The sequence below is a fragment of the Ovis canadensis genome, chromosome 18 (genome assembly GCF_042477335.2).
Source record: "Ovis canadensis isolate MfBH-ARS-UI-01 breed Bighorn chromosome 18, ARS-UI_OviCan_v2, whole genome shotgun sequence".
Lineage (NCBI taxonomy): Eukaryota > Metazoa > Chordata > Mammalia > Artiodactyla > Bovidae > Ovis > Ovis canadensis.
Window position 1 is genome coordinate 78266308 of NC_091262.1, and position 27178 is coordinate 78293485.

At 45.4% G+C, this 27178-nt stretch overlaps 1 protein-coding gene across 8 annotated transcripts in view; it reads left to right on the forward strand.

Moving 5' to 3' along the window:
• Window positions 1-27178, forward strand: part of EML1 (EMAP like 1) — a 194997-nt gene that overhangs the window by 145015 nt on the left and 22804 nt on the right. For 2 of the 8 annotated variants that reach the window (XM_069559740.1, XM_069559737.1), the window contains exons 5-11: window positions 12270-12298; window positions 13212-13268; window positions 15675-15804; window positions 21108-21257; window positions 22190-22259; window positions 26107-26217; window positions 27016-27111. In XM_069559740.1, coding sequence (XP_069415841.1) covers window positions 12270-12298; window positions 13212-13268; window positions 15675-15804; window positions 21108-21257; window positions 22190-22259; window positions 26107-26217; window positions 27016-27111 — 643 coding nt within the window. Of the gene's footprint in view, window positions 1-12269; window positions 12299-13211; window positions 13269-15674; window positions 15805-21107; window positions 21258-22189; window positions 22260-26103; window positions 26218-27015; window positions 27112-27178 lie in introns of all 8 variants that reach the window. The other 6 variants (XM_069559738.1, XM_069559736.1, XM_069559743.1 and 3 more) reach the window with 3 other exon arrangements.

The window sequence follows — 27178 nt, forward strand, 5'->3', positions numbered from 1 at the left end:
TTTGAGGTCCTAAACATTTACATTTTCTAAGATACATTAATTTATTGAATAATCATCATGTTTTATGTTCAAAGCAACTGTTCTTCCTCGTAGTTTCAGTCCTCTTGCTCATGTATCTCATTTTCTCTGGAAATGGTCACGGGAGTCAACAGTCTCTCTTGTGACACTTGAGACTTTTATCTTAGAATAGTTAACATTTTAAAATATTTTCCTTGCAATGAGCCACAGAATTTTAACAGCACTTATTAAACTTTGCACTGACATAATTTTCATAAGAACAAGAGCAATATACAGCAATGTAATATTTACCTCATGTATTATTGATGGTAAATTGTGAATATTAAGAATTATTTATATAGTGATTTGTGTCATCATGAGGTACTTATTAAATTTAAATAGGGACTTGATAGTAACATTCTGATAAACAACCTGTACTATCTAATGTAGCCAGTAGCCTAATCCAAGAAAGGGGTTTTGATTAAGTGTTTCATATCAGAAAAACAGCTACCATTTAGAATGTACAGTTGATGTTGCCAGATTGATAAAATGTTTCAGTTATCCAACTAGTTCCCCCATTGTCATTTTTAAGGGAATAAGATATATCAACTTTGTAAGCAAAACGCTTGGTTTGTATCAAAAAGTTGTTGCAGTGTGAGCTGATTTTGTTCAAGTAAGAAATGTGACAGCCATCTGCTGGGAACCTTGTTGTAACACACAAAACTGCCCATCTTTGGAGTCAACAAATATGAAAAAAGCTTCAAAACTGTGAAGATGCCCACCACATGAAGACTTGCCTTTGGACGCCCTTTAGTGTTGCGCAGCTGGCTGCTTTGTCCAGGCTGCGAGGTCCAGAACTGTGAGCGGGACACTCAGCTCCATCCTTCTTGAAACTTCAGCCTCCAATGAGGAAGGCTCCTTTTCTTTTTACTGAAGTATAGTTGATTTACAATGTTGTGTTAGTTTCCACTGCACAGCAAACTAATTCAGTTATACATATATGTAGACGATGCCCACTCTAATGGCAGAAAATGAAGACGAACTAAAGAGCCTCTAGATGAGCGTGAAAGAGGAAAGTGAAAAATCTGGCTTGAAATTCAACATTTAAAAAAAAAGAGTAAGATCATGGCATCCAGTTCCATCACTTCATGGCAAATAAAAAAAGTGGAAACAGTGACAGATGTTATTTTCTTGGGCTCCAAACTCACTGTGCGCAGTGACTGCAGCCGCGAAATTAAAAGGTGCTTGTTCCTTGGAAGGAAAGCTAGTGTTTTAAAAAGCGGAGACATCACTTTGCCGCCAAACATCCGTATAGTCAAAGCTTTATGGTTTTTCCAGTAGTAATGCATGGATGTGAGAGTTGGACCATAAAGAAAGCTGGCTGCTGAAGAATTGATGCTTGCAAACTGTGGTCCTGGAGAAGACTCTTGCGCGTCCCTTGGCCAGCAAGGAAGTCAAACCAGTCAATCCTAAGGGAAATCAACTCTGAATATCCTTTGGAAGGACTGTTGGTGAAGCCAAAGCTCCATTGCTTTGGCCACCTGATGGGAAGAGCCAACTCAGTGGAAAAGACCCTGGTGCTGGGAAAGACTGAAGACAAAAGAACAAGGGGGTGGCAGAAGATGAGAGAGAGAGCATCACTGACTCAATGGACATTAACTTGAGCAAACTCCTGGAGATAGTGGAGGACAGGGGAGCCTGGCATGCTGCAGTCCATGGGGTCACAAAGGGGCAGACATGACTTAGTGAAGGAACAACAGCAACAAATACATAAGTGTAATAATGCATCTATTCTTTTCCATTATGGTTTATTACAGGATTCATTACTTTTGAATATAATCCCCATGCTATACAGTAGGTCCTTGTTGGTTATCCACTCTATGTTTAATAGTTTGTATCTGCTGATTGCAAACTCCCAGTCTATCCCTCCCCTGCCCTCTGCCCCTTGGCAGCCACAAGTCTGTTCTGTATGTCTGTGAGTCTGTTTCTCTTTCATGGATAAGTTCAATTTGTATCATATTTTAGCTTCCACATATAAGTGACATCATTTGTCTTTGTCTGCCTTCCTTCACTTAGTGTGATCATCTCTAGGTCCATCCATACTGCTGCACATGGCGTGATTTCTTTCTTTTTCATGACCGAGTAGTATTCCATCGTGTGCACACATGCACGGGCGTGCCTTCTTTGGCCATTCATCTGCTGAGGGACATTTAGGTTGCTTCCATGTCTTGGCTGTTGTGAATAGTGCTGCTGTGAATATGGGGATGCGTTATCCTTTTGAATTACACTTCTGTCCAAATATATGCCCAGGAGGGGACTGCTGGGTCATATAATAGCTCTCCTTTAGTTCTTTAAGGAACCTCCATGCTGTTCTCCATAGTGGCTCACAGTTCACATTCCCACTGACAGTGTAGGAGGGTCCCCTTTTCTCCATACTAGCGGAGACAGTCTTTTTGGATGACACCTGGAGGTCCTTGTTGTTGTTCAATCACTCAGTCGTGTCCAACTCTGTGTGACCCCATGGATTGCAGCACGCCAGGCTTCCCTGTCCTTCACCATCTTCCAGAGCTTGCTCAAACTCATGTCCATCGAGTCGGTGATGCCATCCAACCATCTCATCCTCTGGCACCCCTTCTCTCCCTGCCCTCAGTCTTTCCTAGCATCATTGTGTCCTCCAATGAGTTGGCTCTTTGCATCAGGTGGCCAAAGTATTGGGAGCTTCAACTTCAGCATCAGTCCTTCCAATGAATATTCAGGATTGATTTCCTTTAGGATTGACTGTTTTGATCTTCCTGTTCAAGGGACTCTCAAGAGTCTTCTCCTACACCACGATTCTAAAGCATCAGTTCCTCGGCACTCAACTTTCTTTATGGTCCAACTATCACATCCATACATGACTACTGGAAAAGCTATAGCTTTGACTAGATGGATGTTTGTCAGCAAAGTGACGTCTCTGCTTTTTAATTCACTGTCCAGGTTTGTCATAGCTTTTCTTCCAGTGAACAAGCATCTTTTAATTTCATGGCTGCAGTCACTGTCTGCACTGATTTTGGAGCCCAAGAAAATGAAGTCTATCAGAGGTCCTTAAGGCTCAGCCTTGCTTTGGTTTTCCTTGAGCATCACTGATGGTGGGATCTAAATCTTAATCTTCGGCCTGGGTTCAAGTCCTTCATCCACTGGGCTGCTCACCCTCTCTTGTGCCCTGATATCCACATCTGCCAACGCTGACTCCCACTTCCCCCAGCAGGATTTATTTTCCTTTGTGAAGCAATTTATTATTACACAAGGTAATCTGTGTTTTGGGATATCCAAATATACAAAAAAAGAGGAAAGGAAAACCCTCTATAGTCATGGCAGTCAGAGGACTCGCAGCTACCATTTCATTGTGTTTCCATCCAGACTTTATTTCTAGGGTGTTGTGTAGTGTATAATTTTTACATAAATTATATTCTTCTACATACATTTTGTAACCCTCTTTCTCATTTGCCGTGTAAGCACGCCTTTGTGTCAGGAAATATACTCTTACAATATTTTCTCGGATGAGGACCATCATTTACCTAGATGAACGCACTTTAATTGGACATTTGGGAATCAGGAAGACTTTTCTAGTCCAGTCAGACCAGCCCGACATCTGGAACAACGCCCGGCACACAGTAGGTGCTCGATCGCTTAGCTGTGTCTGACTCTTTGTGGCTCCATGGACTGTAGCTCACCAGGCTCCTCTGCCCATGGAATTTTCCAGGCATGAATACTGGTGTGGAGTACCATTTCCTTCTCCAGGGGATCTTCTCTACCCAGGGATCAAGCCCACATCACTTAACGTCTTCTTCGCTGGCGGGAGGAGTCTTTACCACTAATGCCACTGAGAAGCCCTAGTAGGTACCCAATAAGTATTTGGTGAATGTATCTTTTTTTACCCCAGCCAATATAACAGGAAGAATTTAGGCTTAAGGAACGTCATGGCCATATCCAAGTTTTAATCCCAGCTCTGCCACTTTTGCTCTGGGACTGTGAACTAATTAACTTAATCTCACTGAGGTTCCTCTCAGCACCAGTGCAAACTAGCCCCTACCTACGCCCCAGGGCTGCTGCAAGAGGTAAACAGGATGGTGCATGTCAGTAGCATCCTTGGCATGGGGCTCGCCAACACTGGGACTCCGTAGCTGATAGCCACCACTTCTCCGTTCTGGCGTTTGGGCTGATGTTTGCACAGCTTTGCTCACCCCAGTCCTCAATCCTGAGTGCCTCTCTTCTTCAGGACATTCCGGAATTCTCCAACTTCCATTAAGAGACCTCACAGAAATTCTGCTACCTTATTCAGTCACTTTCCCAGCACCGCTTGACTCACTGAGCCCCTGCTGTATGCGGGACACAGCATGAGGCATGGCAGGAAGTGGAAGGGAGCAGCCCGTGAAGACTCAACAGACACAATTGATACCCGCAGCTGAAAAGGGTCAATGTCCTCCATTTCCAAAGGTTGCTACCCACACCAGGGAGGCAAAGGACAGTCAACTCAATAGCAAAGTAGGTAAAAGGTATGAGCAGAGGCAGTTCGCTGAGAAAGAAGTACACATAGCCAATTAATTAAGGAAAAGATGTTCAAACTCCGTCTTCATTAAAGTAATGCAAATCTAAGTAAGAAGACGGCATGTGTAGAAAAATCTTATTATTATAAAATCAAAAAGCCCCAAACCAAACAAATGCACAGCTCGATGAGTGACAGCTTCTATTGCTGACTGCCCGGAGGCTCCCCTCGTCCAAAGTGGCGCGTGTGTGTCAGGGAGAGGAGAGCTGCAGCCAATCCTGCAAGACCCGACTCCGCGTGCCCTTCCCTGGGAAGCCTGCCTGAGAGCTCTGGTCTGAGTTAGCCGCCCTCCAGATTGCCTTGTTCCTGCCCATTAACTTTATGGGCTTCCCTGGTGCCTCACATGGTAAAGAATCCACCTACAGTGCGGGAGATGTGGGTTCGATACCTGGGTGAGGAAGATCCCCTGGCGAAGGAAATGGCAACTCACTCCAGTATTCTTGCCTGGGAAATCCCATGGATGCAGGAACCTGGTGGGCCACAGTCCTTGGGGTGGCAAAGAGTTAGACGCAACTCAGCAACTAACACACACATTAACTTTGTAACTCCCTCCCCACCTGCCAGGGATATCACCTACACCCTCCCCCTCGCTACACCTTGAAGCTTCAGGAGGGCATTAAAGAGCTGGGTCATTTTTTTTTTCTTCTTTGTATTCCTAGCACTTTGCACAGGTCTGGCACACTGTAAGTGCTCAACAAACATTCACTGAATGAATGAAAAAATGTTACCCATATACTTAATTGTTAAAACTATGATCATTTAAGAACTATGCAAATAGCACCACCTATTGGTGGATGATTTTAACACTACATTTGGATTCTAAAACGTTTATACTGAAAATGAGGTGACTTAAATGAAAATTTTTTTTTTTCATGAAAAGATTGTTTCAGTCTTTAAGCCAAGGGGTCATTTACTTTTTAACAAATGTTAAAATATATAAGCACTGATATTCTTTATTTCATTTCAGTTTTGAGGCTGTTAGGTGAGGAGCTCAAAAATACATGTAGGTTATTGTCAGTGAAACTAGGAGGAAGAGGGAAGATATTAATTAATAACCACATGTTAGGTATTTTGTTACATATTATATTTGATCCTGCGATACCCTGTGCCTCACAGTGGTTTTGGTTCTGTTTTATAGATGAAAGAATCTAAAGTTTGTAGAGGTGAAGTGATTTGCCCAAATAAAACACGAATCCAGCTGACTTCAAAATCTCTGCCCCTTCTGCCGTGTTAAACTGAAGTATTGGTTGGAGATGTCTGTGAAGCAGTAGTTTTTGACCCCAGTAGTGACTTCTAAATATTTTAAATCTATCCTGAATGATCCTACTTGTATTAAAAGCTGCTTACTTAGGGCAGTTTATAAAAGAATTATCATTTACATAGTAGAGTATTTTGACTTCCAACAAGGATTATATTCCATCAAGTGAAATCGTTTTCAGCAGTCATGGTATCGTGTGCTGGGAGGTACCATTTTTATAGATGAGTAAGTTTCAGGGAAAAAAAAAAGCTTGACTTCGGAACAGTGTCCTCCTTGATCAGGCCTTCTTAATCATTTTCTGAAGCAAGCGTGTCTTCTCAGAAGCATCTGGCCTGTTTCGGGTCTCCCGAATCCCCGTCTCCCAGAGCGCGCTGTTACACAGGCCACCCCTGGGGCAGAGACCTGCTCTCAGGACTTTGGGGTAAATTAGTAACAGGTACGAAAATGCTCGGGCTTCCCTGGTGGCTCCGATGGAAAAGAATTCGCCTGCCAATGCAGGAGACCTGGCTTCAGTCCCTGAGTGGGGAAGATCCCCTGGAGAAGGAAATGGCAGCCCACTCCAGTATACTTGCCTGGAGAATTCCATGGACAGAGGAGCCTGGTGGGGTCGCAAAGAGTCGGAGAGAACTGAGCGACTAACACTTTCACTTTCACAAACATGCTAAGTGCAGATCCCACCACAGGGCAAGAGTTTGGGGGATATTCATTGCATCCGAGTCTGAAGGGATTCTTGGCAGGACTCTTTTCCCCTGACACACACCCAGCCCACAGTGCAGCATCTGAATTATAGCAGATGAAGGGGGAAATGGCCGCTTGTGACAGCCTTGGCGCCCAGAGTCTACACGGAACATTTCTGGGGATTTGGTGCCACCTGACTTGGCCCTGGGCGGTTATAGCCGCTTCATGGGTGTGAACTCGCAGCTTCCAGTGGGAGCTTTTCTTTGTGTCCACTGCCTGGCTTCCTCTCGCTGCCTCCAGATCCAGCTACTGGTCTGGGGAAGGCTCCAGGCGACCTCACCACCCTCCCTGACCCCTCAGTACTGCTTATACGAGGAGGAGTCCTTCAGAGAATTCTCCTGAACCGTCCCGCCCTAGGGAGAGTACAGCCAAGCCAAGCTTTTTCAGCAGATCGCCTTCCTGCCAAAAAAAACCAGCCGCATCGGATGGCAGCACTGTTCGTTTAGGAGACACTGGCCCCGGCCGCCGAATGCCGGACCAGCCTAGAGGTGAGGGTCTGCCTGCCGGGACGGAGATCCTTCCGCTCCCGTGGGCGCACTTCCGTCCTGCATCTCCATCAGTGCTGACTCCGGACTTGCATGGGCATGCAGGGAGCACCACTCTGCTCCCCTCCCCCTCCCCACGCCACCGCTGGGGACCAGGCCCTGTGTGAAGTCACCCACTTCAGTTTTCCCTGGAGCTCCCACTGAGGAGTGGGTGACTGGAGACAGACCACACAACACCTTGAGAGGCGATCCTCTCTTGGTCCAGGTGGGTTCACAGCCCAGGCGTGTTTCCAGCGTGCTGGGTCTGAAGCTCTACTGAGGAGCTCACTCTCAGCTTTACTGATGCTGAGTTCAGGCTCCCGTGAGCTGATATTGACTGGGGCAACAGTGTCTTTAACTTTGGATCACTGTCATCATCTGTTCTGTGGGTTTTCCCTTCTGTCCGCGGTTGGGAAGATTCATTGTCCTTTTATAGCTTTGTATTCATAAGACAAGCACTCGTGATTGGAATAGGCCCTTTCCCTGGCCTCTTGTCTTTCAGGAGCGGGGTGTGTTGGTAGGGATCATGGATTCTAAAGTAAATATAGTAATAATATATTTTTCTATAGAAATTTAACTTTCTAAAATAATGAAACATGGCAATAGTATGTTTCCTAAATACACTTTGTATCAGTCACTCAGTCGTGTCCGACTCTTTGTGATTCTATGAACTGTACCCTGCCAGGCTCCTCTGTCCATGGAATTCTCCAGGCAAGAATACTGGAGGGGGTTGCTATTTCCTCCTCCAGGAGATCTTCCTAGGGATCCAAGCAGGGTCTCTTGCATTGCAGGCAGATTCTTTACCATCTGAGCCACCAGGGAAGCCTGGTACCCAAAGGGTAGCCCATCGTTTAGAGCAGGATTTGAAGAACTAAGAGCAGTTCAGTACCTGATACTTCTCAGTGACCTTCAGCTGATAACACTCAGGCTGCCTTTTTCTGATCTTTTAACAGAGATCTTTTATCCATCTTATGGTGCTTCAGCATCAGAATTCCACTAGCCTCCCTACATTTGGAGTTCACATTCCCCTATGAATGTTCTCTAAGAGAAACATAATCCGTAATTGCTCTTTCCTATCTCTTCGGAAGGTTCTGGGTTGCTTATATCTGTCTCACAGACTCGGCATCTTTATACTTCTGTGATCAAAGTCATGATGGAAAAAAAAAACAGCTTTCCTGTCTCCTAATTCCCTGCCTAGCTTCCCTCACTAGCAGATGTGCTTTGTAGTGATCTGTTTTAGCTTTTCCTCTTGTGTCCTTGCCCTGCCTTGAATCTAATGAGATATAAAATTTGGAGTTAAGACTTGTTCTTCCACTTAAAAAAAAAAAAATCACAAGCGTGTCACTCCCTCCAATAACAAGAACAAGCCAGGTAAACCCACCATAGAGCCACGGTCACTAAGTGATGCAATGAACTCCGACCCCAAAAGTGACAGGCCCCTCTTAGGAGGGACTGTGACCACTGCTGAAATCTTTGCAGAGCTGCAGGAAGAGGAGGAATGGGAGGAAGAGGAGGAAAGGAGCTGAAAGCTTCTAGAATCCTGCGAGGCCGGGTGTGGACCGGCATGGGTGGACTCTCGGGAGCCCCAAGCTCAAGGTGAACCTTCATGCACGCGTGCTCACACACGCACACACACAGGTACACACGTTCTTCCCACACAGCCAGGGAGTAGGACAGAGTCCCGAAGCCCCCCTCTCAGAGACCAGGCATGGTAGTTGCTGAAGGATGCTCCACACTCTGCCTTTCATGGGAACCCCGTGCTGTTCAGCGGCCCTGAAGGAGGGACAAGGACCCTGAGAGGGGCCCTGGTGGGGCGGGGCGGGGTGAAGGCTGAGCACCAGCTGGGAGGATGGCGGGAAGCATGATGCACGGGACAGCACCAGCTACTTCAGTGAGTGGGGGGCAGCGGGGGCCAGGGCCGCTGAGACACCCCCGCCCCCAGCCCACCCGGCCAGACACAGATCCACAGGGCCAGCCAAGTCAGAGGCAGGGAGGGCTCCAGACCCTACCAGCTCCCAGTCAGCAGCTGAAGGCAGTTACAGGCCCTGGGTCACAGCTGTGGACAGCGATCCCTGCCCTTCTGGGCTTCCCTCCTGATGGGGAGAGACACAATAATGAAGATATATCTGGGCTTCCCAGGTGGTAGTCGTGGTAAAGGACCCGCCTGCCAGCGCAGGAGACGGAAGAGACCCGGGTTTGACCCCTGGGTTGAGAAGATCCCCTGAAGGAGGAAGTGGCAACCCACCCCAGTATTCTTGCCTGAAGAATCCTGTGGACAGAGGAGCCTGACAGGCTACAGTCCCTGGGGTCACAAAGTCAAGACATGACTGAAGCGAATTAGCAGGCACGCGTGGGCAGGGTGTGAGGAACAGGACAGGGTGAATCTGAGCACACGCCCGGCCGTGTACTGTCCCTGGGGGGGAGGGAGCAGCATCCAGGGGGCAGGAAGCTGGGGTCCACGCCTGGCTCAGGAGGTGCTGACCCAGTCACAGGACAGCGAGAACAGAGCGTCTGGAACTCCATGACTGAGGGGAGAGAGAGATGGGATCGGAAAAACGTCGGGGTCCATAGAGGTTGTTCAGGGCCTTCAGGGCCCGTGGAAGGCAGGCTTTGTGTTAAAGGTGTGCTGGACCCACAGAGCACTGTTTCAGTGACCAGCGGCGGCTGTTCAGAAATCTTGCCCCGTAGCAGATCCACCTCCTTGAAACACATCGAACCCCTTTCAAAGCATCAGCAAAGAGTTTCCCATATATACGGCATAATATCAACTGAAAATCAAGGCCATTAATAAATACTACCATCTGTTACATCATGGGATTAAGGGCAGTTTTCACTGGCAGTGTTTCTCAGCGTATCCCAAGTTCAAAGTGAAGGAGAAAAGTGACATGGGGATAATATCTGCTCTGGTTTGCATTTTTCATTTTGCGGACTCGGAAAATGTAGGTGCCTCTGCAGAGTCGTGGTCCTCCCAGCCCACCCTGGGTGGGTGTGGTTTTGGTCGCTTCAGTCATGTCTTACTCTTTGCGATCCCATGGACTATAGCCCACCAGGCTCCTCTGTCCATTTGATTTCCCAGGTAAGAATACTGGAGTGGGTTGCCATTTCCTCCTCCAGGGGATCTTCCCAACCCAGGACTCAAACCTTAGTCTCCTGCATTGCAGGCAGACTCTTTACCAACTGAGCTACAAGGGAATCCCAAAATCTTTGGGGTGGATTTCATTTATTTACTGTGTCTTGTTCTGTATGTTAAAGTGGGAGGCATTCTGGGAAGCCGGGGGCAGGAAAGGGCGGTGGGTACCATGGAAGACGGCGTGGACATTGGAGTCTTGGAGACTTGGGTTCAAGGGCTGGCTCTGTGTTTGAACGGGATTCACTTCCTGCCGTCCTTGGGGGTCCCCTCCCCTGTCTGGCACGAGGCGGCAGTCTTCCCACGGGCAGCTGTCCGGTTGTCACGGGGAGGACCGTGCCCTCCTGCACTTGGTGGGGGGACCCCCGGGGCAGGCCGTCTTGTGGGAAGCTCGCCCCTAGGGGTGACCTCAGCCCGTCCGTAGTGTGCCCTTGAACAGGGCGGGCATCTGGTTTCCCAGGTGTAGTCATGGGGTCCCAGCCTGGTTGAGACAGTGGGGTCCCCCCATGTCCCAGGATGTGGCCACACCCCAGCAGTCCTTGCTCTTCCCTCCTTTCCCCCGCCCCCTCGTCTTCCCCCCAGGAGCCATCCTCCTGGGAGTTGTTCAGGCACCCAGTCATGTCCAACTCTGTGACCTCATGGAGTGCAGCACGCCAGGCCTCCCTGTCCCTCACCATCTCCCAGAGTTTGCCCAAGTCCATGTCCATTGCATCGGTGGTGCCATCCAGCCATCTCATCCTCTGATGTCCTCTTCTCCTTCTGCCCTCAATCTTTGCCAGCATCAGGGACTTTTCCAGTGAGTCGGCTGTTTGCATCAGATGACCAAAATACTGGAGCTTCAGATTCAGCATCAGTTCTCCCAGCGAGTATTCAGGGTTGATCTCCCTTAAGAGTGACTGGTTTGATCTCCGCACTGTCCAAGAGTCTTTCAGGAGTCTTTGCCAGCACCACAGTTCGAAGGCATCAATTCTTTGGCGTTCTGCCTTCTTTATAGTCCAGCTCTCACAACCGTACGTGACCACTGGGAAGACCACAGCCTTGACTGTGCAAACCTTTGGCGGCAGAGCAGTGTCTCTGCTTTTCAGCACAGTCTAGGTTTGTCATAGCTTTCCTGCCAAGAAGCAGTTGTCCTCTGATTTCACTGCCGCAGTCACCATCCGCAGTGATTTTTGGGCCCAAGAAGAGGAAATTTGTCCCTAGTTCCACCTTTTCTCTTTCTGTTTGCCATAAAGTAATGGGGCCTGATGGCATGATCTTAGTTTTTTAACATTTAGTTTTAAGCCAGCTCTTTCACTCTCCTCCTTCACCCTCATCAAGAGGTTCTTTAGTTCCTCCCCTTTCGGGAGCCTGGTACTAAAGTTCTCTCGCCAAAGCCCCTGAGACAGGAGTTTGCTAGTTTTAAGTCAGGCCTTCAAATAATCTGCCAGAAACACGTGGGGAAGAGAAACTTTCTATGCACTTAGGCAGGGCTGTTTCCATCTTGATCAACCACGTGTTTTCCTTCTCCAAACCTTTCTTTGCTCTCATAAAAAGCACAGCTTTGGTGATAAAGTTGGGATTGTCATCCCTGGTGCTTGGTTTTAAGCATGTTTGTTTACACTGTTCCTCTTCACAGTTACATGGCTTTGTGTTTCTTTGTAACATATGTTCTTCACTCAGCATCTGTGTGACGAACTAGTGCGGCTAGTGGGTGAGGGGTCTTCTGTGACTAACCACCAGCCCATGCTTCCCTTTCAGAACTGTTTTGGGGGACTTCCCTGGTGGTCTGATGGTTTAGACTTCGTCTTCCAGTGCAGGGAATGTGGGTTCTACCCCTGGTCAGAGAGCTCAAATCCCACATGCCTCCGGGCGGGGAAACCAAAGCATAAAACAGAAGCAATATTGTAGCAGATTCAATAAAGGCTTTAAAAATGGTCCATATCGGAAGCTGATTTGCATTGTTGTATGGCAGAAACCGACACAATGCTGTAAAAGCAGTTTTCCTCCAATTAAACATAAATTTAGAAAGAAATAAAACCTATTTTGGTTTTGTCTCCACAGCAAACCCAAGGAGCCGGTCTTCAGCGCAGGTAAGGCTGGCTGAATGTCAGCGCGGGCGCCCCTTACTCTCTGTGGTACTTGAGGGGCAGTAAGAAGCGGTTGTTCAGGGGCAGCTGGGATGGGCGGAACACGGGGGTCTGTGTCAGGGGGCTGGGGGCTGAGTGCTCACTATCAGCCTGTACATGGGGGTCTGGTGACTCACATCACTCAGAGACCACCCAGAAAAAGGGTCATAAAGACTAAACCCTTCATTTGCCCACATTTAAAACGGATTCAAGAGACATCCATGAGGAGAAAGAGTGACATGCCGTTACATGAAATTTCTCGGTTAAAACATCCTGTTGCCTTCCTCGCCCCTTCCTTACTAATGGGGGCTCTCCCATCACCAGCATTTGCGTTTCTCTTGAAAGGGAAAGTCTCTGATGTATCCAGTTACAACTTTATCTAAAATCGACTTCTTTTTCTGCCTGTGATTTCCTAAACTGCCAACTAATAGTCCATATATATCTTTCCATGTATCTTTTCTAACACGTGTTATAATAAGGGAACTGCTATTTTTAGAATAGTAAGCTTATTTGAAAGCGTACTTAAAATGCAAAATCTTTGACAAGATTTTGTGCCATGAGCTAAATGAACTCATTTAATTTTCCAAGTTTTTCCCCCCCTTAAGTTCAGCATCGAAACATGAAAGTCAGACTTTCCTATTTATGCGCATGTGCTTCAATATTCATTTCATTTTCAGGAAGCATGAAATTACTCACTGAGAATGTAATCGCCCTCAGCCTGCAGAGTAGGTCTGGTGTGCACTTGTCAGAACCCCTGAAATGTGTCCAGGTTTTTCTAGCGGTGGGGGTGGGGGAACCTCTGGGCCTGTGGGGCTCAAGAGCGCCCCCTGCAGGCAGGCCAGTCACTCTTGCAGTGCCCCCTCATCTCTTTACCCAGCACTTCTGTCTCTGTCTCCGAAATCCCAAGGGAAACGCCGGGTGACACACTGCAAAGGTAGGCGGCATTTCTGAAACCTCATAGCTCTCTGAGCAAAGCTGCGCCCCAGGCTGCAGAAACTCTTTTCATACAGGCCACCAGCTACCCTCCTTGTATGAAAATGCTTTGTGATGCAAACCACATGGGGTTATTGGACGTTCAAAGCAGTCCTGAGCATTTACTTGGGCGGGTCTGACTGAGGAGCTAAAAACTAGACCTCCGGTGATGATTGGCTGATGACAAGAACTCTTTTTAAAATCTGTATGAATGTCAAGAGAGCTATAGGGCGAGCCCTGGATGCCCCGTTTCTGGAACCTGCACTGCTGCTGGCCGCTCCCTCTGGCACCTCTGGGTTTGGGGGTTGTGTGCTGTTATCCTAACATGCCTGAAAAAAAGAACAAGCAAGCAAAGATTGCTTTCCCTCGCTGCGTTTTGTTGGTTTTTTGGTTTTTTTTAAGATGTAGGAGGTCTGACTTAGCTATCCAGAACAGTGCCAAGGCTAACTCCAGAACTTTTCTTCTCGGTCCAGTGACGTAGATTTGCCCATTAAGAAATCTGTCATAAGGACTTCTCCAGCACGTAATGATATACTCAAGTAGATATTCCATCTATATGAATTGCATACACCTGTACAAGGCTTTTGATATGTGCTGCAGGGTGACATTATATTCCCTTTATTCTGAATCTGCATTCCGTGATTCCCCTCTTACAAAGAGAATTCATGGAATCACTTGTCATTTAAGCCATCACACCCGCCCCTCTTTGTCCCTCTTCCATTGATCTACTGAGTGTTTTTAGGGTCTTCAGCTGTGATGGCCACACCGTCTGAAGAGCTGAGATTTGGTTGAGGGATGAAGGAAGGGAAGGGGCCGGGTGAGGCGAGCATGGGTAGGTGCACAGAGCGGGTGGGTGTGTAGGTGGCAGAGACAGAGAAGGACCCCCGGGTGGGGGGCAGTTGTGGCCAGTGATGTCATATACGGGAAGAGGGGGCAGGGCATTTAGAGCGCTGGGTCCAGCAGGTAGGTGAGCAGAAGGATCCTGAATCCAGTGTGGGCCTTCATGGGTTTGGTAGCTACAATGACCGGGGGCGGGGGGGGGTCCGTACAAAAGCCTGCAGCCCTGGGGGCCTCAGATGGGCTCCTCCCAGTGGAACTGGGGAGGAGGGAGCCTAGTGAGGAGCACTGTCACAGGAGCATCACAGAACACGGCAGCTGGCATACTGTGCAAGAGTGAACACATGTTGATTTTTACTTAAAAGTCAGATTTAATATGCAGAGTGGAGAGCGTGTCACATGCATGCATCTAAGACCTGAATTGCACGCACACCGTAAAAGTGCAGTGGCCTCTCAGTTTTTAGGCAATATCGCATGTGGCTTTATCTGAAAATCCTCAGGAATAAGGCTTACAAAACTAATTCGTGAATGTGGTACTTACAACATTATAATTATTTTATGACTTCCTTAGCGGTTTCCTCTCTGGGCATAATTTTTCTGTTGAGTTATGGTACAGCCCCAACTGCCCAATTTAAACGCCACTAAGGGGCCCAGTCCTTTGATCTGCAGTGAAGCATCAGAATGCAGTGAGTTCTGAATCCAAACAGAATTCATCAAGAGCTCACAAGACATTTTCTTTGGCCTTATTATATCTTGAAAACTGTAGCCAGAAAACCCTATATTGTTTGTTTTTGTTTAAAGTTCAGGAGTGGCCCCTTGTTGATGTATTAGTGGATTTTACTTTCATCCCTATAATTTATTAAAGATTCAGAAGTGATTTTGTTATAAAAATGTTTGTTCTAGAGAGGTTTATTCCCCAGCTTCTCTCTCTAATGGGTCTTTTGTTCTTTTCTTTTCTATTTCTAGCTTTTCTTTGAGCATTTTCCTTTTTGCATGCATCCCAGCATGTATTTCTGCCAGTTTCGTGCCCTTTACACTTGAATTATCCAGTGTGAAAGATACATAAAGACACATTTTTACATTGCACTATAACAAACCAATTTAAATACTGAAAGATATTTTATGAATTTTGATACTGCAATTGTATATCCATTGAACTCAATAAAAAAAAAATTTAAGTGGATTTCTTGTGTTAGTTGTAATTTTTTGGGGTGGCATTTTCCCCCTCCTGATAATAAAGAACCTATAGGCACTAAAATCTCTCATGGAAAATAATTATTGGAATCTAATTATTTTCTGCCTATTATAATTTCTCACATTATTTAACTAAGCAGAATGTCAAAGGCAAACAAGGTGAACATTTTTGTTTCAAACTGTTTGTGTTTTAGTTAGTTTTCCCTAGGATTTTAACCAGAAATGACACAAAGGGCAACGTTTCTACTTTTGCATTGAAAGGATGGAGAAAATATAACTTTTTTTCAGGTACCCTAGGCACCAAGGTGTCTTACTGACGTGTTTGTTCTCTTCGTAGAAGAAGGATATGTAAAAATGTTTCTTCGTGGACGCCCTGTTACCATGTACATGCCCAAAGATCAAGTGGATTCTTACAATTTGGAAGCAAAAGTAGAACTGCCAACCAAGAGACTGAAGCTGGAATGGGTGTATCCTTTATTCATTAAGTCTGACCTGAAGTCATCAGTTGATGAGTGCGTTTATTGAAATTAAGTTGTAGAAACCCATAAAACTAAACCATGACGGCAAAAAGTTTTTAAACCCAAAGAAAGAAAGAGGGACTCCCTGGAAGGAAGGACTAGCATTCCACCTCAACCAAGCAGGGCTTTGGCCAACCTTGGGAATCTTAACTTCAAGCTAACAGTGACTAGGGACTTTGCTGGTAGTCCAGGGGTTAAGACTTTGCCTTCCAATGCAGGGGGTATGGGTTCAATCTGTGACTGAGGAACTAAGAACCCACGTGCTACAGGGTGGGATCTTAACATTGTAAATCAACTATGCTGCTGCTAAGTCGCTTCAGTCGTGTCCGACTCTGTGCGACCCCATAGACGGCAGCCCACCAGGCTCCACCATCCCTGGGATTCTCCAGGCAAGAACACTATCAACTATACATCAATTTAAAAAGGCAAAAAAAAAAAAAGAAAGAAACAGTGACTAATTGAACATGAGTATGGACTCAGTACTAAATGAAAGGAATACAATACAATGTATGGCTTCAGTTAAACGGACACGTAGCATCAACATAATACCACTGGGAAAAAGGAAAACGCTCTCACAAAATCCAGGCCACAGAAACCTGAGTCAGCCACATGACTAGCGTTCTTGAAATAAAGCTGCTAGAATCTTCATAATATGAGGCTTGGGAAAGTGAATGGAGTACCAAGGAGGGAATAAAAGAAGGACAAGAAATCAAGAAATAGAGCCTGTGAAAGAGGGTGAAGTGTTTTTTTTGTTTGTTTTTTTACTATTTTGTTTTACTTTAGAAACCTACAGAGGCCACCATCCAGTCCATGAAGACTTTAAGACAAAGAACAAGAATCCTTTCTTCACCTTCAAACAGCTATTTATTGAATACCAGTTTAATGCCAAACCCTCGCAACACATGACATGAAGTTGGTTTAAGCTGAAGCTATTGTTATTTCAGTTAGAAGAATTACTGTTTGAAGTTATAAAGTCATATTCCTTGGAAATTTCTTGCAATTATTTCTGTACCTAAATTTCTCAAAACAATTTTTTTTTTTTTTCGGATTCAGATGCCGCCAAGTGTTCACCTACCTGCACCCATTTTGCCGTCTGTATTGGCACGTGAAAAGGGACCCCATTCTTCTTTAGGTCACTGATTGTTTGAATTGGTTAAATCAAATCTGAAACACATTATTCAAGACACAGTTGTTCAACCTGCTCCCAACTCATATTTTAAAAGGTGGGAACCAGTGGGATTTGCAGCAGATAAATGGTGGGTTTTCACGTCCAAGTTCACGTGGTGTTTCGCTCCAGCGTTGGAAGCATATATGCTAAAGTCTTAACAGGTTATTATCCCTGAGAAGCTGTGGATGGTTAGAACAAGGAGGACCTAAATTTGTTACCTTATATCGATTGATATATAGATACATGAGCTTCCCTGGTGGGTCAGATGGTAAAGATTCTGCCGGCAATGCAGAAGACCTGGGTTCCATCCCTGAGTCAGGAAGATCCCCTGGAGAGGGGAATGGCAACTCACTCCAATATTCTTTGCCAGAGAATTTTATGGACAGAGGAGCCTGGCAGGCTGCAGTCCATGGGGTCGCAGTCAGACACAAGTGACGACTAATACTTTCACTTTCCATGGCAGTGAGAGCCCAGAGACCTAACCACACTTCATATATACATGTATACTGTTCACACCTTTTACAGGTATTTTTTATAATGTAAAAAAAAATGTTTTAAGTGAAATACATAGCTGCCAGTTTACAATAAGCAGTAAACTCAGAATTGGTTTATAACTTAGACATGAAAGTCATTTACCAGTATCTGCAGATTTTCTTTTTAAATACTTTAAAATATAAAGAATGTCAAAACTCAACTTTTTTCTCTTAGAATAGGATTTATAACCTCATACTGCTTAATATTTGAAACAATATAGCCACTTAACATAGTCAGAGGGTTTTCCAGGTGGTGCTAGTGGTGAAGACCATCCCCATGAAAAAGAAATGCAAAAAAGCAAAATGGCTATCTGAGGACGCCTTACAAATAGCTGTGAAAAGAAGAGAAGCAAAAAGGAAAGATATAAGCATCTGAATGCAGAGTTCCAAAGAATAGCAGGGAGAGAAAAGAAAGCCTTCCTCAGCAAGCAATGCAAAGAAATAGAGGAAAACAACAGAAAATTAGATACCAAGAACAGAAAATTAGATACAAAGAAAATTAGATACCAAGGGAACATTTCATGCAAAGATGGGCTCAATAAAGGACTGAAATGGTAATGACCTAACAGAAGCAGAAGCTATTAAGAAGAGGTGGCAAGAATACACAGAAGAACTGTAAAAAAAAGATTTTCACGACCCAGATAATCACGATGGTGTGATCACTCATCTAGAGCCAAACATCCTGGAATGTGAAGTCAAGTGGGCCTTAGAAAGCATCATTACGAACAAAGCTAGTGGAGGTGATGGAATTCCAGTTGAGCTATTTTGAATCCTAAAAGATGATGCTGTGAAAGTGCTGCACTCAATATGCCAGCAAATTTGGAAAACTCAGCAGTGGCCACAGAACTGGAAGAGGTCAGTTTTCATTCCCATCCCAAAGAAAGGCAATGCGAAAGAATGCTCAAACTACCACACAGTTGCACTCATCTCACATGCTAGTAAAGTAATGCTCAAAATTCTCCAAGCCGGGCTTCAGCAATACATGAACCATGAACTTCCAGATGTTCAAGCTGGTTTTTAGAAAAGGCAGAGGAACCAGAGATCAAGTTGCCAACATCCGCTGGATCATCAAAAAAGCAAGAGAGATCCAGAAAAACACCTATTTCTGTTTTATTGACTATGCTAAAGCCTTTGACTATGTGGATCACAATAAACTGTGGAAGATTCTGAAAGAGATGGGAATACCGGACCACCTGACCTGCCTCTTGAGAAATCTGTATGCAGGTCAAGAAGCAACAGTTAGAACTGGACATGGAACAACACACTGGTTCCAAATAGGAAAAGGAGTACATCAAGGCTGTATATTGTCACCCTGCTTCTTTAACTTCTATGCAGAGTACATCATGAGAAACGCTGGACTGGAAGAAACACAAGCTGGAATCAAGATTGCCGGGAGAAATATCAATAACCTCAGATATGCAGATGACACCACCCTTATGGCAGAAAGTGAAGAAGAACTAAAAGCCTCGTGATGAAAGTGAAAGAGGAGAGTGAAAAAGTTGGCTTAAAGCTCAACGTTCAGAAAACGAAGATCATGTCATCTGGTCCCATCACTCCATGGGGAATAGATGGGGAAAGAGTGGAAACAGTGTCAGACTTTATTTTGGGGGGCTCCAAAATCACTGCAGATGGTGATTGCAGCCATGAAATTAAAAGACGCTTACTCCTTGGAAGGAAAGTTATGACCAACCTAGATAGCATATTCAAAAGCAGAGACATTACTTTGCTGACTAAGGTCCGTCTAGTCAAGGCTATGTTTTTTCCTGTGGTCATGTATGGATGTGAGAGTTGGACTGTGAAGAAAGCTGAGCTCCGAAGAATTGATGCTTTTGAACTGTGGTGTTGGAGAAGACTCTTGAGAGTCCCTTGGACTGCAAGGAGATCCAGCCAGTCCATCCTAAAGGAGATCAGTCCTGGATGTTCATTGGAAGGACTGATGCTGAAGCTGAAACTCTAATACTTTGGCCACCTCATGCGAAGAGTGTCTGACTCATTGGAAAAGACCTTGATGCTGGGAGGGATTGGGGGCAGGAGGAGGAGGGGACAACAGAGGATGAGATGGCTGGATGGCATCACCAACTCAATGCACATGAGTTTGGGTGAGCTCCTGCTAGTCGCAAGGAGTCAAACAGAAGTGAGTGACTGAACTGAACTGAACTGAGTGCTAAAGAATCCACCTGCCAATGCAGGAGACGCCAGAGAGTTGGGTTTGATCTCTGGGTCAGGATGATCCACTGGAGTAGGAAATGGCAACCCTCTCCAGTATTGTTGCCTGGAAAATCCCACAGGCAGAGGAGCCTGGTGGGCTGCAGTCCACGTGGTTGCAAAGAGTCGGACACAACTGGGAACGCCTGCACGCACATGACACTGTCAGATATGTTTCGTTTTCCAAACAAGCTACAGAAGCCACTGACCATAATAGGATTCAAGTAATCTCCCAGCCATGATTCCAGAACCAGGCTGAGCCTCTCTCCTTCCGCCCCAGCGTGACGGCAGTTTCAGGTCCCCTGTAGCAGGTGTGTGCCTCAGGATGATGATAACGTGGAGAGTTCAAAGGTGACAAGACTCAGTGGCCCTGTTCTTCCTTTCAATTCCAGTTCCAGAAGCAAGCCCTTGGCTTTAAAAGTTAGATTCAAGACGGCAAGTGGACGCATTCTAGACTGTGGTCATGGTCCAGCAGGTCTCAGCAAGTAGTAGGGTGACTAGAATAAATGGTACGCAAGAGAGGCAGCAGAAAGGAAAGAGAAAAACATGAGCAGAGTAGCCCAGCATTCTTGGGGACTTAGTGTCTAGTCACCCTTCAGGTGTCTTTGATTCTACAGTCAGGATAGTACCTCTAACAGAATGTTATGGTCACCGGCCTTTCAGGAGACCAGCTTGGGAAAAACTTAAACCCCACCTAGGTGTGAGGAAAACGCATCCATGTAAGATTTCAGCAGCTCAGCAAAGCAGTGTAGGCCCTGGCCACGGATTTCCTGGATCCGTGACTGATGCACCAGATTGAGGAGTTCACTTCCTAGTTATTACACAAGCGTCTGATCCACTTCCTGTTAGCAGGAGAACAGCAAATCACCATGTTTCATCAAGCTGAGTCGAACCCAGGTCCCCCGCATCGCAGGCGGATTCTTTACCAGCTGAGCCACCAGGGAAGCCCAAGAATACTGGAATGGGTGGCTTATCCCTTCTCCAGTGGATCTTCCCGACCCAGAAATCAAACTGGGGTCTCCCTCATTGCAGGCAAATTCTTTACCAGCTGAGCTACCAGGTCATATTATAATACATACTTTCAAAAAACCCACACCTTTGTATTGTTAAAAAAAATATCAGCAATTACCACTGCATCAATTACCATTTGCAACTTTATTGCCTGCCTATTGAGGGGGTCCAATGTATTGAATATTTGGCACAGATTATTTCAAATTTAGTCTTCTTTAAATTAGTGAAATTGATGGTAACAGTCACATAGAAATGTAGTCCCTGTGCCAGCTGAAGAAAGCTGATGTTTTGTTAGCTCCTAAAAGAAGGCAAGTTTTATCTTGACGTACACGAAGCTACGGGTACAGGGGTCGAGACTGCCGTAATAACCTGTACTTGCTCCCGACGGGCGAGACTGTCTATTTCATCGCGTCAGTGGTTGTGCTGTACAACGTGGAGGAGCAGCTTCAGAGGCATTACGCGGGCCATAATGACGACGTGAAGTGGTGAGTCCTCAAAACGAATGCCTGTGCTTGTGCGAAGGGTATTGGCAGAAAGGGTTCCATGATGGATAGAACTACAGAGAAGCAGAGAGAGCTGAGAAAATGGGGTCTTTGAGAACAGCTCTTGTTTGTGCTCTGGCCTGTCTTCTGGCTCCCTGGTGCCCTAAGACCCATTCTTTGGTTTTCTATTCTCGTGACACATTGTCTTAAACAGCCGTGTTACGTAAACAAATAGCTCCCCTATCTGGAGGTCTTCTCATGCTAATGGCTTCTAATTCGGGTGTGCAGTTTTTAATAAAAATGTTTTGCCTCTTGTTTCTGGCTGGGTCTGCTATTCCTATAATTCATTTATACCTTTGGTAGTGATTTTATATCTTGGAAAGATGGGTGGATGAGTAGATGGGTTTATGTTATTTCTATTTGTCCTAAGTCCCTGATCAGTTATAAAAATCCTGTTGAAAAAAAGGTGATGTCTTTGCTGTTTGATGGACTCAAAATGACTTCTTAATAATGACCGTACACTAATTAAGCAATTCTGAGATTGAAGTGGTATTTCCCAATCACGATGCTTTTCCCTTGAGTTTGGTAATTCCCTATAAAGAAATGAAGATGAAATGAAATATGTACCAATTGTCTAAGGTCTTTGGAAGCTCAGAGAATTTATCAAGAGTGTGTAAGAAGTCGGACACTGTATATTTCTCACATTTAAATTTTTGACCAGAGTATATTTGAGCAAGGGAAAAGTGAAGCTTACCTTTAAAAGAGTAGATGTTTTGTGTTTTATTTGTTTGGTTTGTTTGGGTTTTGTTTTTTTTTTTTTCACAGTCTGAACGTTTAATCAACATAGACACATTATTAATATAGGTAAATGAAACTATGAAAACTTGAGTTGGGACTTATCTAAGAACAGATGTTTTATGAAGATCTCTTTTTAGCCTTGCAGTTCACCCCGATAGGGTCACAATAGCCACAGGACAAGTTGCAGGCACATCCAAGGATGGAAAAGTGAGTGGTCTTTTCATGTTTTTGTAATGAACTGGTAACACAAAATGATTGTTTTGAAAATATTTTGCTGATGAATAAGCCTGCTTAGATATAATGTCTGTGATTGTACATGCTCAGTTGCTTCAGTCGTGTCCAACTCTGCAACCCCACGGACTGTAGCCCACCAGGATCCTCTGTCCGTGGGATTCTCCAGGCAGGAATACTGGAGTGGGTGGCCATTCCCTCCTCCAGGAGATCTTCCCCACCCAGAGATCGAACCCGTGTCTCCTACATCTCCTGCATTGCCAGGTGGGCTCTTTACCACTAGCACCACCACCTGGGAAGCTCAAATTTGAATTGAATCCCTCAATTTGAATTTTTATTGCAAATGAAAATTCTTACACTGACCTTAAAATAAAAAACCCTTGAGCTCATGTTCAGTTCAGCTAATTTTTAAATAGCATTGTTCTTGCCTAAGAATTCATTAATTCTTCCAATACTTATTTACTCACGTGATAAACATTAACATGTTAAGTTAGAATCCTGAAAAATAATCATTTGACTGTGGGGCATTTTGCCTCTTCAGTGAATGAGTCCCTTGTTATCATGACTTTAATACATGGAGTTTGTGTCTATATGTCATCCACAAGGGCTGCTGGAAGGATTTTTGCAAAATTGTATGAGCAAAGACTTCAGTTTTTATTTTAAGGAATCAGAGAAGGAGCTAGTATAATTTGGCAAATACAGCAATTCAAAACTGGCTTCCACTTATTTACCGCAATCTGTGGTCATTGTTATGTTTTATCCAAAACATCTAGTAACTTTTCTGATGTCTGTTTCTGTATAGTCTATCAATGCACAATGTATAATCTTAAACTAATTACACTAAGTATTTCCATTTTTATCATGAGTGCTACCATTTTCCAGAAAGTATTTTAATAACATCAAAATTTAAATATTTATGCTATTTTCCATTAAAATCCTACACTTGAAAGGAGGTAACAGGAACAATGGAAATCAGACTGCTATTCTGTAAGCACACAGGGAAGAGTCGTCTTCTTTTTTTTTTAATGCTAAATGACCTTTAAAAGTTATTCGAGATCAGTAGTAAATCCTTTGTTCCTCCCTCTAGTGGATGAACTGTGTATTTCAGTTTCTGGCCTTGAAATGGAATCAGAACCTTCAGTTCAGTTCAGTTCAGTCGCTCAGTCATGTCCGACTCTTTATGACCCCATGAATCGCAGCACGCCAGGCCTCCTTGTCCATCACCAACTCCCGGAGTTCACTCAGACTCGCGTCCATCGAGTCAATGATGCCATCCAGCCATCTCATCCTCTGTCGTCCCCTTCTTCTCCTGCCCCCAATCCCTCCCAGCATCAAAGTCTTTTCCAATGAGTCAACTCTTCGCATGAAGTGGCCAAAGTACTGGAGTTTCAGCTTTAGCATCATTCCTTCCAAAGAACACCCAGGGCTGATCTCCTTCAGAATGGACTGGTTGGATCTCCTTGCAGTCCAAGGGACTCTCAGGAGTCTTCTCCAATACCACAGTTCAAAAGCATCAATTCTTCGGTGCTCAGCCTTCTTCACAGTCCAACTCTCACATCCATACATGAGCACTGGAAAAACCATAGCCTTGACTAGACGGAACCTTAGAGCCCTCTGAATAGCTGAGCTATTCCTGTCCATTTACAAGTGAAGTCCAGAGAGGCCAAGTGACTGTCTGCGAACATCCAGCTGCTTAGAGACAAATCCAGACTAGAACCCAGTTCCGCTGTCCGTTGTTGTACAAAGCTAGTCCTTTTCTTGATAAATCTGCTGGTGATTCTGTGATGCTTTCTTCTATTAAGGAAGAGGAAAATTAGCATAGCTGAGAAAGTTTTGAACTAATCATAACCATTCTAAGTTTGTATTTGTGTATTATCAATTTCCTGTGGGGCCCAAGAATGTGAGGTTCTTAATACCACTGGTGGTAGTCATCATGATGAATTTAAACATGCTTACCCCTTAGTGGCAATACAAACTTTAAAAGAATAACCCTTACATGAGACTCCATTTTCTTTGTCATTTTTCAGTTTTAAAATTCAGATGCTTTAGATATATAAATGGGAATATCAGTTCCTGTGGGACAGTTATCAAGAATCGACTGTTGGAAGTTTGAAACTTGGTATTAGTTGTTCATTTGTGTCTGACTCTGTGGCCCCATGGACTGTAGCCTGCCAGCCTCCTCTGTCCATGGAATTCTCCAGGCAAGAATACTGGAGTGGGTTGCCATTCCCTTCTCCAGGGGATCTTCCCCACCCAAGTATCCAACCTGGGTCTCCTGCGTTGCAGGCAGATTCTTTACCATCTGAGCCACCAGAGAAGCCCCTAAAACTTGGTAGACCTCCCCTACAGTTAAATTGGCCACAGGAGCCATGACCTCCTGAAGATATTCAGTTCAGTTCAGGTCAGTCGCTCAGTTGTGTCCGACTGTTTATGACCCCATGAACCTCAGCACGCCAGGCCTCCCTGTCCATCACCAACTCCCAGAGCTTACCCAAACTCATGTCCATTGAGTCGGTGATACCATCTAACCATCTCATCCTCTGTCATCCCCTTCTCCTCCTGCCCTCAATCTTTCCCAACATCAGGGTCTTTTCAAATGAGTCAGCTCTTCGCATCAGGTGGCCAAAATATTGGAGTTTCAGCTTCAACATCAGTCCTTCCGATGAACACCCAGGACTGATTTTCCTTAAGGATGGACTGGTTGGATCTCCTTGCAGTCCAAGGGACTCTCAAGAGTCTTCTCCAACACCACAGTTCAAAAGCATCAATTCTTCAGCGTTCAGCTTTCTTTATAGTCCAACTCTCACATCCATATATGACTACTGGAAAAATCATAGCCTTGACTAGACAGACCTTAGTCGGCAAAGTAATGTCTCTGCTTTTTAATATGCTATCTAGGTTGGTCATAACTTTCCTTCCAAGGAGTAAGCGTCTCTTAATTTCATGGCTGCAATCACCATCTGCAGTGATTTTGGAGCCCAGAAAAATAAAGTCAGCCACTGTTTTCACTGTTTCCCCATCTATTTGCCATGAAGTGATGGGACCAGATGCCATGATCTTCGTTTTCTGAATGTTGAGCTCTAAGCCAACTTTTTCACTCTCCACTTTCACTTTCATCAAGAGGCTCTTTAGTTCTTCACGTTCTGCCATAAGGGTGGTGTCATCTGCATATTTGAGGTTATTGATATTTCTCCTGGCAATCTTGATTCCAGCTTGTGCTTCATCCAGCCCAGCATTTCTCATGGTTTACTCTGCATAGAAGTTAAATAAGCAGGGTGACAATATACAGCCCCGACGTACTCCTTTCCCTATTTTGGAACCAGTGTGTTGTTCCATGTCCAGTTCTAACTGTTGCTTCCTGACCTGCATACAGACTTCTCAAGAGGCAGGTCAGGTGGTCTGGTAGTCCCATCTCTTTCAGAATTTTCCAGTTTATTGTGAGATATTGGGAACATTTTATGTATTGTAAAAACACAGAGTCTTAAGTGCATTTAAAAAAAAACACTTTTGGGACTTCCTTGGTGGCCCCATGGTTAAGACTGTACCTCCAATGCAGGGAGCATGGGTTCAATCCCTGGTCAGGGAACTAAGATCCCACAGGCCATGTGGTATAGCCAAAAAAAAAAAAAATTACTTTAATAATTTGCATGTAAATGTCAAACTGATTTGAAATAAAGCCTTACAAAATAAAAGGATAAAACAGAGACCTGGGGGGAAATAGCATTAAAAAAAAAGACTTTTGGCAAAGTAGAAGTAGCGTCAATACAAAGGTAAATTTGTAGACCCAGCACGATGAGTGACCCAGCATTTTCTTCCGAAGCAGCACTTACCCCCACATGTGCGCATCTGGGATTCCGTGACGTTGAATACGCTGCATGTCATTGGAATCGGGTTTTTCGACCGGGCCGTCACCTGTATCGCATTCTCAAAATCTGTAAGTGTGAACCCTGTGGGTCTTGCAACTTTGTCCACACAGAGGGGAGAGACTCAGCTCAAGGTTGAAGAGGGAGAGGTTAACATGCCCGTACCTGCCCAGGTGTGTGTCCAGATCTGAACTCTGAAACCTCCTGCTTGCCAGGCCCCCTCAGTCAGAGGGAGCACATGCTTGGTCCCACACGCTCCCAGTCAGACGTTTCCATGGTGATGAGAAGAGGCCCTGCGGCCGCACTGTCTCAGGCTCACAGAGCAGTCTTGCTTCCCCTGGCCTTGAATTTCCCCTGCCTGTCTGTGCCATCCCCACCCAGTGCCTGGCCATAAGCAGGGGATGGAGGGGCCTCGTGGTCCCCAGGCTTTCCCAGGATGAACCGCCCTTTGAAGCACTAGTTCAGCCAGTCAGAAACACGTACGTGTTCACATCAGTATGCCTTGCGCCTCACCCCCAGCACCTGTGCCCTCATACAACCTTACGATAACCAGCCCCGTGCCCTGGGCCTCTTGTCTCCTCCAGTGCAAGAGCTCTGCAGCCCCTGGGAGGCTAGGTCTAACCAAAGCGGTACTGAAGTCCCCCCAGACTGCTCCCTCCTGCTCCTGTGCCTGTTAACCCCCACATTCCCCTGTCCCCACCATCTGTCTGCCCAAGTCCTAAGCATGTCTCAACAGTGATGGGTAAATACACTTTAATAAAGATGTAGCAGACTCGTGATTAAAAATAAAACTACGTTCCTTTATAACCACGCTCAGTCTGGTTTATTCTCGAGTGTGGTCTTCCTGTGAATACCTCCTTTTTTCCTAGAATGGAGGCAGCAACCTCTGTGCGGTGGACGACTCCAACGACCACGTGCTGTCCGTGTGGGACTGGCAGAAGGAAGAGAGGCTGGCGGACGTCAAGGTCTGTGAGCACGCCTGCTACGGGGCCGCCGCGTCCGCTTCCCGCGTGGAATTGTCTCCCCTGAGCC